Source organism: Leucoraja erinacea, chromosome 18 (genome assembly GCF_028641065.1).
Source record: "Leucoraja erinacea ecotype New England chromosome 18, Leri_hhj_1, whole genome shotgun sequence".
NCBI lineage: Eukaryota > Metazoa > Chordata > Chondrichthyes > Rajiformes > Rajidae > Leucoraja > Leucoraja erinaceus.
In genome coordinates, this window is record NC_073394.1 from 18148523 (window position 1) to 18167677 (window position 19155).

The window sequence follows — 19155 nt, forward strand, 5'->3', positions numbered from 1 at the left end:
GTTATATTTACTTTTGCATCCTGCCTGGCCTCGTGACAATATTTTAATACATTTCTATTTGCTTTCTCATTATTAACTATCAATTTATCATGCAATTCTGTCTTACTGAATGCACAAGTGCAGGAAACAACAATATTTGTGGAAATGTTCTTCCTTTGGTGGAAGTGTTACAGATGTTTCTGCAGTCTTATTTGACAAATATCTATCACAATAAATGTTGCATTTAGACTAAATACAACTACAACTGCACTTGACTATCTAGTGTTAACACTCCTTTTGATCTGTTTTTCGCAATATTTCCTCACAGATATTCTGGCAGGCCTTGTTTTATCATTTTTCTCTTCGATGCCAAATTAGCTTATAGCATCTGTTGCTTATCCAGCAAGGATACCAGTTGTAGACTCATCTGCACCTTTTCTCTGAACATGCTATTCATGGCTTAGAGCTATCCAATCAATCACAGTCCATCCGTCCAGCCTTCTGCAAAGCTCAGTAATTCTAATCTGTGTGACAGCAGGAATCATTCTTAGGTTACTACACAATGTCTTGCGTTTTACTCTCAACCTTGAATACTGAAACCAAGTTGGGCGACACAGTGGCTCAGCTGGTGAAACATGCACTCAGAGACCTGTGTTTAACCCTGTCCATGGGTGTTGTCTTTATGGAGTTTGCACGCTTTCCCTGTGACCTTGTGGGTTTCTTTCCCGTGCTCTAGTTTCCCTCTACATCCCAAAGACATGCGGTTAGCCAGTTAATTGGCCTCTAAAATTGTCCCTAATGTGTACGGTGTGTGTGAGAAAGTAGGATAACATAGAACATGTGTGTACATTGGTCAGTGAGGACTTGGTAGGCTAAAGAGCTTGTTTCCATACTGTATCTCGAAATTAAAATATATCTCTAAAGTAATTGATTTAAAATAATCAAATACATCTGTCAATTTACATTCCATCTCCAAAATCTTTTACACCATTCTACTTCCGCAATTCACTCTCTCATTATGCAAACACCTTTTCAACAGATTTTGTTTATGGATTTACACATCTTTCAATCTCTCACATATTCAGTATTGAATATCTATTTCAAATGGACATAAGAGAGTTTGCATTGTTGAGTGCTATTGCTGCAATCATTGCAACTCACTGAGCTTATGGGATGAAATCAGAAAATGCTGGGAACACTCAGTGAAACCATCTGTGGAAAGATAAAGAGTTAATGTTTTAGGTCTAGCAATGTGTCAGAAGTGGAAAAGAGATAAAACGTTAGTTTTAGGTTGCAGAGAAGGTAGGAGAAATGGGATCTTACAAAATGCATCAATGTCCCAATATTTTGGAATGTCACCAGCTACTCAAAAACTCAAATTGTATTGAAATTCAAGCAGAGGTAGCATGATTGGTAATCCCAGAGTTACAAGCTGCAACTGTCCCAATAATTAAATGAACTGATATTAACTGAGGGATGCAACCTATCACGTTTTGGTCGCATTCCTTCGAAGACAAAGCTCATAATGAATCCAAGATCAACAAATAATGCATTTTTCACTTGACTGGCCTCTTGGCTCATTTTTGGCGCTTTATTACTATTAAACTCAAACCTGTATTATCTGTAGGGCACAATAAATCCATTGGCAGAATTTTTTTTAAAAAACCACATTACCTATTAAACAATCTATACCAGCTTATACCAGTGAGATACAAATTACTCCAAAGTACAAAGACAAATATAAAGATAGCCACTTCAAACACACTAGCGATAATTCTCTTATATGAAAACGAAACCCGAGAGAAATAGCTGTGCAATCTAACATCTAAGTAAAGCAGTTTAAGCTACATTGTAGCAACCTTATACATCCTATAAGGATCCTTTCCTTAAAGCTGTCATTGTACACTTCAAGGTGCATGAATATTTAAAAAAGAAATTTAATACAGAAACCCAATATTGTCATAACACTTCTGTTTAAATTCAATAAGTACCGTTCTGAAAAGCCAATTACGGGGACGTTTGTTTTGTACGTCTGAGCAAAGAGCATTTTGCAATAATTTGCTTCACTGGACACAAAATTAAAAATGGAACGATGGTCATAAAAATTAAACAATTCACTTTTGTACAACTTAAGCAATTCAGTTTATTGCAAACTTTAACTAAAGGCATTAAATTTAACAAAGTATATTTACATTGTATATTGGATGAACATTGGAAATTGGACAAATGAAAATGTATCATACAACCAGAATCATTTGACAGCAAGATGCCAATACTTTTTACATTTTGTACTTGTGTGAGTGGTTCATGTCCATCCTGGCGGTGTATTAAAAACGATTGCCATTTTATCATGCAACCAAACACATAAACCTTGCAAACAAAAGATTGTCAAGATGGAATAGACTTTTATCCCCCACTTGGCAGCCACATCTATATAACATTGTAACTCCCACAGTTCCGGTTTGGAAATAATCCATCTTTTCCCAATCTAATTTTTTACTTTAAAAAAATTGTACACTATAATCCTACCACATTTTTAAGTAATTGCTACACTGTAAAAGATGTTTCAGTATCCCAATCTTCAAGTATCTGTGATCAACTATTTTAGAAGTTTAAGTGGTGAATCAAGCATTAACAATTGTATTTGGATTTTATCACCCCAAAGCAGTTTGGAAGATCACAGAAAATTGCATTGCTGGGTTTGATTTTCTTTTCCAATGCTTATTTCTAGAGCTCTAATCCCAAGCTGTTTTTTTTTTAAAACAGTGATGAAGTTGATATAAAATATTTCATTGACTTTGAACATATTAAGGTGCTTGAAGGATCCAACAATATAGTTACTGTAGATGCTGCAAAGAACAGGCCACACCAATAGGCGAGTGCACATCTTATTTGACTTTCCTGCAACAGATACTATTTTCTAATGTGAAAGCATTCTTCCACAAATTTATCAAGCATTACCATCATCTCATTTCAGACTTTAACCTGTACCATAGGCACTTTGTCAAATGACATTTTCAAAATTGCCTTAGTATAACCCAATACTAGTCATCGCCTCCATTAACAGTCCAGTAAGGTCCCTTGAAGAGGTCCAATCTGCCAAACACTTTAAATCCCTGAATTCAAAAGATGGAGTTACTGTCATACTTTCCTCAAGTAGGCTCTTCACTCCGTAGAAATTTATTTCAAAATAATCTTTTAGCCAACTCATATTACGTTAACTGCTCAGGCATCAGTTCATCCTGATCAAGCTCTATTCACCTGGCAAAATAAATGGATCTAAAAAAAACAAACTGGTTAAATGATTCAACGGAATTTTTTAAAAATAGTAAAATGATCAGATCTTTAGTTAAGTGAACCACACAATAGCCACGTGCAATTCAAAGCTAATGCTCAGCATTCTTCACCTTTGATTTGTACAATCTGTTGCTCTGAAATTAAAAGATACAGGACAAACATACTTATGGTTATTCAGTGACATACCAAATGATCAACTCATCTTGAGTAACAAGTATATTTAAGCTCTGACTTAATAGAGTTTCCAAGACTAATCTAGATTTCAAGAAATGTTTACAAATAAAATCTGAAGGAAAGTCACTCTTGAACATTTACAATTATTTTTTTCCTAGCAATTGGTTTAATATAGGCAACTCGATCAAAATAACACTTTTACATTTGCATTTCACCTCTACAATTTACACTGCCCACTTGGAAGAAACACTGAAAGTTAAATTCTTATACAAGATGAAAAAAAGTATGAAAATTTCTAAACACTTTGGTCACACTATGTGTTCCAATTGGTATACTTCAATTATATACGTTAGGTTTAAGTATACACACTTTTATAAAATATTCTACTCTTATAACCATGGCAACAATACTAATTATGTGAGTGGCAAGATATTTAATGGACTGATCAACCCATTTAAAAGGACATGTATTCGAAACAAATGCACGCAACAGTTCTTTGCATCTGTTAACATGTAATACCCTCATTTATACATTTCATTCAAACTCTTCTTTGCACATCCATCTTTAAAAAAAAATACGATAAGAATATTGCTGGTCCTGATCCCATGTAAATTTAGTGCAGCAGTGACTGGCTTTGATTGGCCTAAACCCAGTGTCTCCAGTAGACCCCACTGATACCCCTGGATAGTAGCTGCTCAGGCTGGAGTAGACAACAGCAGGCAGAATTATTCATGCAGGTCCATTAATTGAAGCTTCAGGTGACAGGACTTGTTGAGCCATCCTTAAAAAAAACACAAAAAGCTATTTTCAGCAACTGAGGAAATCTTATGCCCCCACAAGCAAAATGGATTCAAATCTCAGTTGAACAGTTACATAAAAATATGTTTAGCATACAGTATAAAGCAGCTTCATACAATTAGCAATCAGCATCATTGAGACTACAAATTAGCACTTTTCTTCCCTGACACATGGTGCACATTTGAAGTCCATATGGAATGCAAGGAATACTCAGAATTTAAGTCAGCCAAATGAAAATTATGGCATGGTTTATTAAATTTGCGACATACCATCAGCCAAGTGACTACAACATTTAATATTTTATTCAGATAAATTAGCACCATTTTAAATCCACTTACTTTGGATGAATTAGTCTGATCCATTTTCAGCTATGCTGCCAAGTGGAATGGAAGTACTCAAGTGGGCCTGCTAATTTGGATAGAATCTACAATACAGAAACCAACCATTCAATCCAATTAGTTTCTGTTGACTTTTATGCTGGACACCATTACGATTTCTCACTCAAACCATTCCTTTCCCTGTATTTATCTACCTTTCTCATAATGGCCCAATCATCACCTTAATGAGCCCAATCATCACCTTAATCATCACCTTAATGAGCCATTTATTTGCTTCAATTCTTGCAGATGGGCTTCCTACACAATGCATCCAAGAGTTATTTGAATTTGACAACTCTTAATACTCTAACTTACACATTTCATTCAAACTCTTTTCTGCAAATCTTTTAAAAAAATTGTAAGAATTTTGCCTTTCCTGATCCCGTGTAAATTTAGTGCAGCAGTGACAGGGTTTGATAAGCTGAAGCTCAGTGCCTACAGTGAACCTAACCAATACCCCTAGATTGTAGTATTCCAGGAATCAATATGGTGAGCTTTGCTGCATTCCTCAATGACAAGTATATCCTTCATTGAAAAGGGAGACCAGACCTATATTTCAGATGTGATACCCCCAGCATTCTACATAATTGGAGCAAGACATTTCTTGTCCTGTATTCAAATTCTCTTGCAATACAGGCAAACATACTATTTGTCTTCCTTATTGCTTGTCAAGCCAACACGTCAATTTCCAGTGATTTGTGTAAAACGACACATAGGTTGCTTTGTCAAATGTTCTCCATTTAAACATTTTCTGCCTTTCTATTTTGATACCAAAGTGGATAACCTTACCATTTTCATATGTCCATGAAGCCACTTTGAAATATTCCACACAGCCACAATGCCGCCTAGCTTGGTAACGTCAGCAAACCGGGGTACATTACATGAACCTATTGTACAAACCACTGATATAGACTGTAAACAACAGGGGCCCTTGCACCATCGCGCAGGACTCATCGTGCAGGACATCTGTGGTAACTAAATATGCAATTTGGTATAAAGAGTGGGAACACGATTAGCATATTCAATCCCGGGAGCCGGTTTTGTCATTCAATGTGATTATGGTTAATCCAACATTCCTCATCTTCATATCCTTGCTCCTTCCCTCAGGCGCTTGATTCTGACATTGATTAGAAATCGATCTCAGCCTTAAATATCCACAATGACTGCCCCATAGTTCTCTGCAGCAAGGAGTTCCAAAGACTTATAAATCTCAAAATATATCTTTCCCTATTCCAATCTTAGATCGGCACTCCTATACTGAGATCATATTCTCTGGGCCTGGGCTATCCTACGACAGGAATCATCTCTCAGTATTTATCCTGTCTAGCCTGCAAGGAATATTATATTTCAATAAGATAATCTTCCATTCTTCTAAATTTCAATGAAGAGTATTCCAATTTGTTTTAGCTTTCCATGTAGGATAATCCTTTCATACTTGCAATTTTCCTAGAGAACCCTTTCTAACCACCACCAATTAAATATCTTACTTAGCGAAGGACCAACATTGTTTGCACCTCAAATGTCTTACTTGTAAAACTACAGTAAGACTTCCCTACTATTTTATTCCACTTCTTTGAATAAAGAGGCATAATTCCATTGGGTTTCCCTTGTGTGCTGGCTTTCTGTGCTTTGTGCACAAGGGTCTGCCAATCCCTCTGTCCTGCAGCTTTACATAGTGTACCCTGATTTTGTTGATAGTTTTGTACTGCATCTTAATAAAGGTTTTCTGAAAGCGTAATTATTTCTCATCAGATGATATCCTTGTTATCCAAAAAAAATTCCAATAGATTTTTCAGATATGATTTCCCTTTCACATTTCCGTTCACTCTCAGTTCAGTTTAGTTTAGCTTATTGTCACGTGTATCAAGGTACAGTGAAAAGCTTTTGCCCCAGTACTATTATTGTTTCCCCAAGTACTCTGTTATCATTTCCTTAAAATTCACTGACGACAAATTAAACTAGGCAAGTCATATTTGAGCAAGAGCAAGTCAGAGGCCAGATATTCTGTCGCATCTCATCTGCAAACGTACAAATGTCTTGCCTTCATCGTAAAGTGATAACAAGAGAGTATTGGATAATTCTCCATTTGCTGGAATGTTCCCATACACTACAAATCACTGAAGGACACACAATGATGGAGTAACTCAGCAGGTCAGGCAGCATCCATGGAGGCCATGGATATGTTTCAGGCCGAGGATATGTTTCGGGTCGAGAAGGGTCTCTTCAGTCTGAAGAAGGGTCTCAACCCAAAACGTCACCGATCCATGTTCTCCAGAGATGCTGCCTGAACTGCTGAGGTACTCCATCACGTTGTGTCCTTTTGCGTATTAACCAGCAACTGGAGCTCTTTGTTTCTACACTCAAAATCAATAATCAGCCTCATTTGATTTTCATCTTACCTAACATAATAGCTGCGGTGTTACAATCCGTCAAAAGAACTGTTGCAGCATAACTCAAAACTGTGATCTATATTACCTGGCTATATTACCTGGAAGGTTAAGAGCAGCAAGTATATTAGAACAATGCTGCATCAGCAAGTTCTCCTAGAATCCTGGTTTAGAAATATATCACTAGAGCCAGGATTTTGCCATAAATGCCATGTCTTTTCATGCCTTTTTTGATGATTTCACCACGATAATGCCTTTTTCACAATCATGCCTAAATCAGCCTTTTTCGTAGTTTTGCTAAAAGGCCATGCTATTTTCTCTAGTTGCACCGTGATTACAATGACGTTTTCTATGTTAACACGTTAATATTAATGCTATTATTAACGTGTTAACATAGTATAACTTACAAGAAAACTTTGGTGGAATCTTTATGGGGTGGTGCAGGTGCAGCAACAGTTAGTTCTGCTGCTTCATCGCTTCAGCAACCTGGGTTTGATACAGACCGTATAGAGTGGTCATGTGATGCTCTAGTTTCCTCCTACATTCCAAAGGCACATTTAGTAAGTTAACTGGATGCAATAAATTATCCCAAGCGTAGATGGGTAGCTGAAGAATTAGGATGAGTTGATGGGTGTGAGAAAGAAGATCCCAGGGAAATAAGAGGAAGAATAGAACAGATGGTATTGCTCTTCTGGAAGTTAACAGAGACATAATGTGCTAAATTGCACCTTTGTGTCATAGTAATTGGGAAAGGGAACATAAGGTCCCAGTGACAAGCTGTACATTGCAGGCAATTTTTATTGTAATCGTTAAACTTGAAGGTATTTCTTTCAGAATATCTGCCATCAACAAATCAAAATCTTCTCTGAAGCATCATGCAAAGACATTGAGAGAAAAGGAAACATAGCCAAGCACACAAAAATGGGAAATGGAAAAGAATAAAGTTCCCCACAAAGCCCAACACAAATAAGCTCAAGGAATGAGTGTTAGAAAGGTAGCTGCTGGAGCTGGATGAATGTCAAAAAGTAAAACTAAAATTCAATAGTTTATATGATAAAAATAACATCATAGGTTTGCAGAAATTAGTCCATTGACTAATTCCATAGAAATTGCAGAAGCTTGAAAGGAACAAAATAAGCATGGGATTCTAAACAGTGGACCAACTGCCATATCTAGCCAACAGAACGGTTCCAAAAGACATGACCAGGAACGTACACTTCAGCCGCAATTATGGAAGTGAACATAGGTAAAATTAAAATTTAAGATTAGGATTATGTGTACAATTTTGGGCAACTGTCCTGCTATCCACCGTTGTGTAAATGCTTTCCAGCCGTGCATTATTCAAATAATAATGTAAATCCATAATTGTGCTGTATAAAGAAAACAAATATTGTTAGCTCATAAAGTCGCCCATGGGGTACTGCACACATGCCAGTGCTGCTGTGATAAGATTGCTGAGAATTAATGTCTAAGATTCCACTGAAATTAGTGAAAGACCAGAATCCAGTTAAATAACCCAGAACTGGAATCACACTGCGGTCACGGTGGCACAGGAATAGAGTTGCTGCCTTACTATGAATGCAGCGCTGAACACCTGGGTCCGATCCCAACTACGAGGGCTGTCTGTACGGAGTTTGTACGTTCTCCCCGTGACCTGCGTGGGTTTTCTCTGAGATGTTTCATTTCCTCCCACACTCCAAAGACGTACAGGTTTATAAGTTAATTAGCTTGGTAAATGTAAAAATTGTCCCTAGTGGGTGTAGGATAGTGTTAGTGTGCGGGGATCGCTGGGCGGTGTGGACCCGGTGGGCCGAAGAATCTCAAAACTAAACTAAACTAAACTAAACATTTGGACTGATGAGGTTAACTTTCCACCAATGACAGCTGTAGTGTTCAAGAATACACATGGTCTTATACCCATCTGTCAGTTTTTCTGATTCAACATGGATGATGTAAATCTTTATAACACCACACTACATAAGCAAACAAAAAAATACAAGCAGGTCCCTCAGCTACCTGGTCCCTCAAGCTTATCCCAATATTCAGAATAATTATGTGGTCTTCCGAAGGCCTCATCTTTGCCCATTCCTATAGCCCTCAATTCCCTAAATATTCAAAAGAATTACATACCATTCTTTTATACATCCCCAGAATACACTAAAGAGTTATTTAAAGAGGAGATAGACAACTCCAGCAGGATTTCTACACATCTCAGTGTAAATTACCACCTCCTCGTTTTGTAATTGTCTGTTTGTTCAAGACTTGTTCAAGATGGAAACATCTCAACATTCTATAATGCCCCTTTGGGATCTTATCAGTTTCAATTAATTCATCCCTCATTCGTTTAACTCCAGAGATTACAAATCAAACTTCTTTACCCGTGCGATGGAAAACCCTCTCATCCCAGGGATTCATCTAGTTAATCTCTTTTGAAACAACTTCTTAATTCCTTTCTTAAAAATGAGATCAGAAACCTGCAAAGTATTTCACAGAGAATATGGTGTGGCGTGACCCCACCAATATCATGTACAATTGTAACAATACTTGCAATAACGGCAACATTTGCCTTCCTATCTCCTTGTTACATTTGCCTGTTAACATTTTGTCAGCCATATTCAATTCGTTTGCAATCTCCCTATTTAGATAATAGTCTGCCTTTCGATTGATCTACAGAACTATACAACCTCACAATTTCCTATCTTATTCTCCATTTGCCAAAGTTTTGCCTACTCACTCAACCAAATCAATTCTGCCTCGGAGTTCAAATATCCTCATCGCAAATGTTTGCATATATTTTAGAGTCATCAACAAACATGTATACCATACACATTTAAAGATCTGCAATTTGCTTATGTGGATAAGCTATAATTACATTACAGTAAGAATTGGATATAGCCACCAAATATTCTCGCATTATAACAAATAGAAAACTTTCTGACAACTGTGCTGACTTCATTCCATAAGATTACAGTTGAACTTTTATCTCATTATCCCTTTCATACAATTACTACATATGCTTTGATTCTGTTAATATCTATAAATCTATCAACATCTTTCTCTTAGCAGGCGAGCCCCAATAGCCTTCATCAGTAAAATATTCACACCACAGGGTGAATGATTCTCTTCCTCATCTGCATCCCAAATATCCAAATCCTTGTATTTAGATTGTGGCCTTTGTTTCAAGACACGTAAACCAGATTTTTAAAAAATAATTTTGACATCTACTCTGCCAAGCTCCATAACAAGTTTGTCCTATTCAATTAGATATTCTAAACACAAGCAGGCATAGGCACAGCCTTGTCTCCTCCTACAACAATCCTGCAATCCCAGGAGTTAATCTGATATAATTCAATCATGTTGATTGAGCAATTTATTTACATAAAAAAAAACATTTCTACACTTTGGAAAAAGTATGCTATTCGCTTATGTCAATAAATTCTGTTCTGTAATATTTTAACATGACAAACAAAATCAGAAAAGCAATCAGTTATATCCTACAATGCAAATAACTAGCTCAGAATGTGAATACTCATTTAATTATTTTATATATTATTATATATAAACATCTCAGTTTAAAAATAAAATTAGACCTTTATATTAAAAGGAGTATACTATGACCTAGATCAACTTATTCTTAAGCAACCTTTGCTCATACCCAAAACGGAGTACTGATTTTGGATGATCAGCCATAATCATAAAGAAGGGCCGAATGGACTACATCTGCACCTATTTTCTATGTTTCTAAAACAAGCCATTTTCTGCTTCTGTAACTATTTAATAACCCCATCAATTTAGTTTATTAGGATTCACAACAAATCAAAATAGTTTTAGTGTGTAAGGAATAACACAAATTAAGTCTACCATTTGTCAAAAAAAATCACTTTCAGGCTAGTGAACAGCTTGTATTACTATTAGATGTAATAATTCTGCTTTTATAATACATAACTCAGAGGTATTTGACAAGCTGCCAGCGAATAATACTGGATAATAGTGATGTGCAAGCGAAAGAAACTGTTCATGAAACAAATATTGTAATAACCATCATCAAATAAATAAGGGATACCAAAGTTAAACACTGTATCAGGTTAATCATTAAACTACATTGGATTCTTACTTGACTTCTTCCATTGATGCTACATTGTCAATGGGGCCATTCAAGGTGTCTTTTGCTCGAGATTTTATATTGTCTTCATTGGGCCTCAAACTGTTGATAAAATAGCTATGTTAAACATACAGACTAAACTGAAGCATGAAGACATTCTTGGTAACAAAGTAGGGATGGTATTTGAGTTCATAGAGCATTCCAGTACTCTAGCACTGTAAGGTTTGATCACTTTATCGCAACTAATCTGGCCTGTCTTCCTTTATCTACAATTCTAGTGGCCTAGACAGGCTGATACATGGTAGATGTATGTCACCAATAATTCATGGACAAAACCTGCCTATTTTTGATCATTCTGCTGCAGCCCAAGGAGGTATGCTTGACCAGAAACCTTTGTTTTGTATGTGAGGAGATAGTCAGCCAAAGATAAAATGGACAATTTTAAATTGCTACATTAGGGCTCAAGGAATAATTATTTTACACACTTCAACAATTCATTTATTACACAATTATGTGAAAATCATCAGCTTTTAGTATATATATTATTACACAATTATGTGAAAATCATCAGCTTTTAGTATATATATACCCACCCCCCAATGAAAGAAAAACATATCTGATATTTCAAATGTATAAATGGAACAATTGACACTACTATATAACGTAATCATTCTGTATGAACCAAACTAAACATAGTCCAGCATTCATCCTTTACAGCTGTCAATTCAGGTTTGGTTGACTCTTTTTTTAGTGCATCTCACAACTACGTCACCCTGCATCCTATGTAGTTTCCCTAATATGCAGCATCAATGTCCTGCTGTTCTACTGAAAATGTGCACCATGTGCCAGTTAAGGGTATTTCATTGCACCACAACTAGATATTATTTGACAATTCATGCAGCTAATCATTTCAATTTCACAAACATGAAGTACAGATAACAATTACAGCCTGATATAAAATAATCTGAAAATAAAATAACCTGAAAATAAAATAATCTATCTAGTAAAAACAAAGCTGTTTTAGTAAATAACCCCAAATGGCCTCTTTCGTGCATGAAAAGGAGTAAACTATTGGTTACTTTTTCATACTTTATCAGGGAATCTTATACGTTATAATGTGAAATCTGCATACCCATCTATTCGATAATCATTAGACAGTGACGTTGAGGTGACTTTTGCAGCTTCTAAATGATCTGGCGACGTATATTTTGAAGAAACATCTTCAGAGGTAGACAACTTTACGTCCTCACTAAACGGGAAAAAGACAAGTAGATTATTTTTCTGTAAACAGTTAATGTCTTTTCACACTCGTTATGAAACTCACTCTCCAATCATGCAATTTGTGAAAAAATTCACATGCAAATAGGAGGAAATCATGAATGAACGAGGATCATTTTGCAAGCAACATTAAACCTTGATGTATTATTTCAGATGTTCACTCAAAGTCATGCCATAATATGAAAATATATCTATGATGACACATCTGCTTGTTCACACATACAGCATGTGGTTAATTCACACTTAATTGTAATACATACCGATAGGATTTCAACACTCTGAAGCCAAAAGCACGAGAGAAAGAGAAAGGAAGCTTAAATTGTGAAAATCTCCAATTGAACTACTATGAATTAGGTTTTTTTTCCACATTCAAATGATACTTAGTATAACTACAATAAAACAATTGGATTACTTTAATTCTACTGTGAGATTCCACCCCCTAAAGGTTTTCACCAAACACATTGGTCTTGGGGAAAATAAAACAGATGTCTGAACTTTAGTATTAACTTAACATTATCCTGTAAGATCTTAAACTAAATCTGTAATTATAATAAACATGTCAAAGGCACATTTCAAATAAAAATAAAATTTATGAAGTTCCTTTACTGACAAAAATTCAATTAATTGTTTTTGAATCAGCAAACAAGTGTTTGACTCCAGTTTCATGATTTTTTTAAATAGTAAATCAATGTCAGTGCAGTTAGTAGTTAATTAACTGAGCTGCAGTGCAGCAACTATTGTAAAAAACAATAAGCTGGCATCTGGCTCTCCACATAATGTTTGCCATGTTCCCTTCTAACTGGCGGATCCTGCTACCCTCACTCCCTTTCACCCCTCCTGGGTCTTTTTTCCCCGCAATATCTTCCAACTCATCGGAGTCCTAGTTCCTGCACTTCATTACAATTCACCAGGGCTCCATTTCCCATACTGCACTCCGACTCACCTATCCACACTTCATTCCGATTAACCCAAGGACAATGCACATGCTCTCCTTAAACTGATTTGGTCCTGCTTCCCATGATCTCCTTAAATTGACCTGGTCCTGTGTCCCACACTCTCTGTAAACTGATGTGGTCCCATTACCCATTTAAATTTATTAGGTGCACTGGTAATGTTATAATACCATTAACATATATTAAGAAAGTGAATTTTTAAAATGTTGTATTAATAGGGAATAACATCCAATAGTTTGGAAAATCTGCAAATCCAGCACAACAGTCCCAAATATGCTGGATTATCAGAACAGTGCTGTATTATACTGCACTTCTGGTAAAAAATACTTCACCAGTTGAATGACAAACGTGTACATATTCAAACTAGTTTGCCACATTTAGAAAAGGCATAAAACATATGCAATAGAATCTGCAACAAAAGAATATGCTGATTAAAATGTATTCACCTATAGGTTTCCTCAGAAAAAATCCTTTCAAAAGAAAGCAATAATGTAAAAGGTTAATTGGAAACTTAAGTGAAATTAAATTAAAAAGTAAGTTGCAGAGATCTGGGTATGAACAACACAAAAGTATAATGAAGCATTATAGAAGAACATAAATCCATTCATAAGCATCATCATAATTGATGTCACAATCAGGAAGAATTTGAGCAGTTCTGATGCTCTTCTTTTAAAATGGAATTTGATGGAAATTTGAAAATAGATTGAGTAACACGAGAGAGAACATTTGTGCCTGACTTGATGGTTACTGACAGCATTTCAAAATGGAAGGCCCATCTTTTCAGTTCACTCTATCACTGGATTCCACATGGAAATGATTAATGTTTTTAAAAATTATTCCCAAATGTTGAAGATATTTTAAAACATTATCAAATACAGCATTTTATCAGACATTTTCGTAGACATCCCTCTGACATGTGTTGTCAGAGGCTCTATTGCTGCTCTGAACATGCCACAGGACTTGAGATGCAATGGGCAAACATAATTGGTCCTCTCTCTTCCAAACCAAGCAAGTGTGGATTTACGTGGGTGACCAGAGGCAGCAAATTCAGGTGGTTAGATAGGCCAGGCAAGTCTGGCTCTGTGAAATTGTTTATAATTTCTCACTTACAATAAATTCAGAATAAATGTCTACCAACAAACCAAATATATAATTTAATAATCATTAAAGATATGGAACCAACAACCACATTAATTAATTGGAAGAAATACTATCTGCACATTTAGGTAAAGAGTTGATGTATTCAAAAGATAGCAAAAATAGTGGAATATTTGGCAAAAAGCAATGTGGATACAAAGGAATTAACATGGAAGCAGCATAAGCAACAGCAATATTCAGTTGAACCAAATGCCCTATTTATGTGCTGTAAATGCTATGTAATCCAGCAAATCTTGCTGTTATTCTAATTAACTATTTTAAATTTCCGAGAGATTTAATTTTATTCCTAATATACATTCACAGTCATAATGTACACCAAACATTTGGTGAAGCAAAGGTAGAACTATTTAACTGTGAGAAATTCAAGTTGATCTTAAGAATGGAAACAATTTATAAACAAAACTTTATTTTTAGTAACATTGAAATAATAGTAACTGCAGGATGAACATGTCCAAAATTAGATAAGGGACAATACCACAATGTAATGTTCATTCACTTCATTAAGTAGCAATTAGTTGGGATGTTACACTCCTTTACCAAATCCCAAGGTTTCAGAGGTTTAACAAATTAGAAGCAATAAGATTGACTATTGGTTGTTGTCAAATAAGGAATAACGGATCCACTCTTAGACGTCTCCAATGGTATTGAAGGCTTCTACAGTGGGTAATGGAGTTGGTTGTTATTTTGGCAGTAAGAGGTAACTAGAGGCTCGGGTTAAAACAGGGAAATACCCATGTGATGAGACTTGGACATCAGATCCACAAGAGATGAACCATCAGAAACAATGAATTCCAATTTCTCTGCACCCCATTGGCTCAGCACTAATACCTATGATGCTACACAGCTGGCAAAATGGAAGAAATACTCTTGCAACCAATAAGCCAGAAACAATGGGATAGAGGTGGAAGAAGTAGATTAGACGTGGATTAGATTATGGATGTCACATCAGAAGAGAACAAAAGTAGTAGGAGGAACATGGGTCTTCTAGACAGAACATAACTATTTACCAAACTCCAGAATTTCATAAGAACCAAGACCTACATTCAGAAAGGAGGAACCCGGAATCTGGAATTCAGAGAAAGCTGGGCACCATTAATTCGAGATAGATCAGCTTGTGACTTGGTGGGTACTAAACTGTGATTGCAAGCTGTGATTGCTCCTATTTTGGCTTTGTAGTTAAGGCGCAATACCACAATGTAACATTTATTTCATTAAAGGGCAGTTATGAATTGGAAAGTTAGCTTGCTTTACTAACATCCAAAGACAGAGGCCTAAAGAATTGGAAAAAACAAGATTAGCCATCTGATTAAAGTTAAATACACCTTTCAACAGTGGAATTCTCCGCCACAGAAGTAGTTGAGGCCAGTTCATTGGCTATATTTAAGAGGGAGTTAGATGTGGCCCTTGTGGCTAAAGGGATCAGGGGGTATAGAGAGAAGGCAGGTACAGGATACTGAGTTATATGATCAGCCATGATCATATTGAATGGCGGTGCAGGCTCGAAGGGCCGAATGGCCTACTCCTGCACCTATTTTCTATGTTTCTATGCCAATGCTGTTGCTCTAAAATTAGTGATAATTTTGTACATTAAAAACATTTATCGCTCACCAAATCGACATGATCTCCAAAGCACATAATTCCCTCAAGCTCAGTCAAAATCAAAATTAAGTAAATTTGGGGAAGAATCTATTGTCATTCACTAATGTCAGTATCTCAGTCCAAACAAGTTTCTTAAGTTTTATGTTAACTTTTCATGACGACCTGAAATGCCTTCATTTTAATATTAAGGTAGATTCCAATTTTACAAGGAATGGAAGTTTGCTAAATATTTAAATAGCCTCAAGATTTAAAAAAAACAGTATTCAGGAGAAAATCACAACAGCAACCTACCTGTTAAACACAAAATGCTGGAGCAACTCAGCGAGACAGGCAGGATCTCGGGGGAGAAGGAATGGGTGACATGGTCTCGACCCGAAACGTCACCCATTTCTTCTTTCCCGAGATGCTGCCTGTCCCGCTGAGTTACTCGAGCATTTTGCGTCTACTTTAGATTTAAACCAGCATTTGCAGTTCTTTCCTACCTTTTAAACACAGCAGTTTCAGTTTTGGCATCTACTGTAAGGCTTACTGTCTCCTTCATGGAGCCATTTGTGACTGTCTCTGTTACTTGGTCTGTAGCCACCTCTTCATCCTCACCATCGGACAAATTGGGTTCTAAATTTAACGTGGCTGACCCCGCTTTTTGTTCTTTGTAGGCAAGGTGTGAGGTTGCAACAAAATCTGAAGATAGGATTAAAAATAAAGAATTACATAATTTGAAGAGCAGATAAAAGAACATTTTAAAACTTGGTTGATAATTAGTTCACAAATTGCACAATCCGGACTTTTGATTTACTTTGACTGATTTGTTTAACAAATTGACAGCAAAAAAAATGTTCTCCCTAAAAACAGTTATTGCTAATAACTCAGTGAAAAAAACCATTTAACACAAATGTCATAGAATATACCTTCCAAATAATCACATTTATATTACTTTCTTGATATTTGCAAATGATTAAATGAAATCAGGATAACTGAAGTTATCTACAGACAGGTTGTTGACACAGATTTTAGTGTGAGGTTAGTGCTCTCTGACATGACAATTAGTTGTGCTGAACTTAGTCTATACTTGTGAGACCTTCATGAACAGGCTCTTCAACTCACAATATCTGCACTGAACATGATGCCAGGTTAAACTAATATCCTCTGCGTGCACATGATCTATATCCCTCCATATCCATATGCCTGTCTATCTGCCTCCACCACCACACCTGGCAATTTCTCCTCTCTTTTCTGTAGCTGGCCTATATCCTGCAGAATACATTGACAGCAATCCTCACTGACTGCAAATCTAGATTTTTGTGGTATTTGTAAACTTACTAACTAACCCATCTACATTTACATCCAAATAATTTATATATATCACGAACAACAGTGGTCCTAGCAGATCCCTGTGGATTGCCACCGATCACAAATCTCCAGCCAGCATTACACTCTTCCAACAAAATCCTGTTTTCTATGAGTAGGCCAGTTCAGAAACCAAATGACCAAGTCACCGTGGATCCAATACATCTTAATTTTCTAGATATCCCTACCATGAGGGATGTTACAAATGCATTACAATAATCTAGAAGATGCCAAGATCCTTGTCAAGTTCCCTGCAATCTCCTCTCTTGCCTCTCTCAAAACGTAATAGATCCCATCAGGCCCTGGACATGTATCCAACTTAATGCTCTTCAAGGGCTCACACATCACCTCCTTCTTGATCTCAAACTGCCCCAGCAAATTAGTCATTCCCACACTGATGTCACTGTCCACCATGTACTCCTGTTTGTTGAATGCAGATACACAGTTTTATTTAGTGCCTTGTTTACGTCCTCTTTTCGCGGGTTACCTTCTAGTTTTTAATGTACATATAAAAAGCCATGGAATTTTCTTTAATCCCACTCACCAATTACATTTCATGGCTCCTTTTTCTCCTTCTAACTGGCAGCTTGAGTTCTTTCCTACTTGCATATTCTTCCAAGGTCCTATCTGATTTAATCTTTCTAAATCTTACATAGGCTTCCTTTTTCTGCATGACCAAATATACAACCACTTTAGTCATGCAAGATTCCCTTACCTTGCCATCCTTATCCCTCCACCTTTTTGGAATATGAACTCGGAGCAGCCTTTAAATGATTCCCATATGTCAGATGCGAACTTACCCGATAACATCGGTTCCCAATTTACTCTCCCTATTTCCAGCTAACAACACTGTAATCTCACATACCCCAATTTAGTACCTCCGCCAAGGTCCAGACTTACCCTTAATCATAACTATGTTAAAACTTATGCTGAGATCAGTTCCAGTGAAACACCAGTCACCTAGCCAGCCTCGTCTCCAGTCCATGGTTCAGTATAGTCCCTCTTTGAGTTCAACTATCCACAAACTGTTTCAGGAAACCTTTTTAGATACTCCTTACAAGTTCTTCCCCTCTAAGCCCTTTGCACTGAGTAAGTCCCAGTCAATAACATGGATGTTAATGTTGTCCACTACAAATTCCCTGTTGCTTTTGCATTTTTCTGTAATCTGTCAAAAATGAGTTACAAATTAATACAATGTTATCTGTAAAGAGATCTCAAGCAGCAGGATGGATTAGCCATCTTCTGCTCTGAACTCCTTGAATCAATTAATATGTCTTAAATTAAATTGATAGTCAGGCAAAATTCGAAATTGAAAGATAAAGTTATAATAGTATTATAAATAATGCTTTACTTTGAGGGTCACACAGTTCATAGAACTGTTATCTCACATCACCAATGGCCTGGGTCCAATCACCAGCTTCATGGTCTGCATGTGGTAAATGTGCAATCTCCCTCCAACTGCATACGTTTCCTCCCACATCCCAAAGATATGCTGGTTGGAAGGTTAATTACCAACATTAAATTGCCCCTGTTTTGTAGATGGTATTAGAATCTGGGAGGAGTTGATGGAATATAGGGAAAATAAAAATAGGATTAGTGTAAATGGATGCGTATTGGTTGGCACAGGCTCGATGGCTTGTAAGGGGCTTTTTCATGCTGTACAGCTCAATGACAAAATCCTTTCATTCGCACAGAATCAATGAATC

General features: G+C 36.5%; 1 protein-coding gene across 8 annotated transcripts in view; it reads right to left on the reverse strand.

The window, feature by feature from the left end:
* Nucleotides 1-2097: 2097 nt before the first annotated feature.
* LOC129705704 (serine/threonine-protein phosphatase 6 regulatory subunit 3-like) overlaps nt 2098-19155 on the reverse strand; it is an 86735-nt gene continuing 69677 nt past the window's right edge. For 3 of the 8 annotated variants that reach the window (XM_055649426.1, XM_055649424.1, XM_055649423.1), the window contains exons 21-25: nt 16585-16783; nt 12653-12670; nt 12247-12363; nt 11127-11216; nt 2098-4231 (exon numbers count right to left, since the gene is read on the reverse strand). In XM_055649426.1, coding sequence (XP_055505401.1) covers nt 4180-4231; nt 11127-11216; nt 12247-12363; nt 12653-12670; nt 16585-16783 — 476 coding nt within the window. In that variant the 3' untranslated portion in view covers nt 2098-4179. The remainder of the gene's footprint in view (nt 4232-11126; nt 11217-12246; nt 12364-12652; nt 12671-16584; nt 16784-19155) is intronic. The other 5 variants (XM_055649430.1, XM_055649429.1, XM_055649425.1 and 2 more) reach the window with 3 other exon arrangements.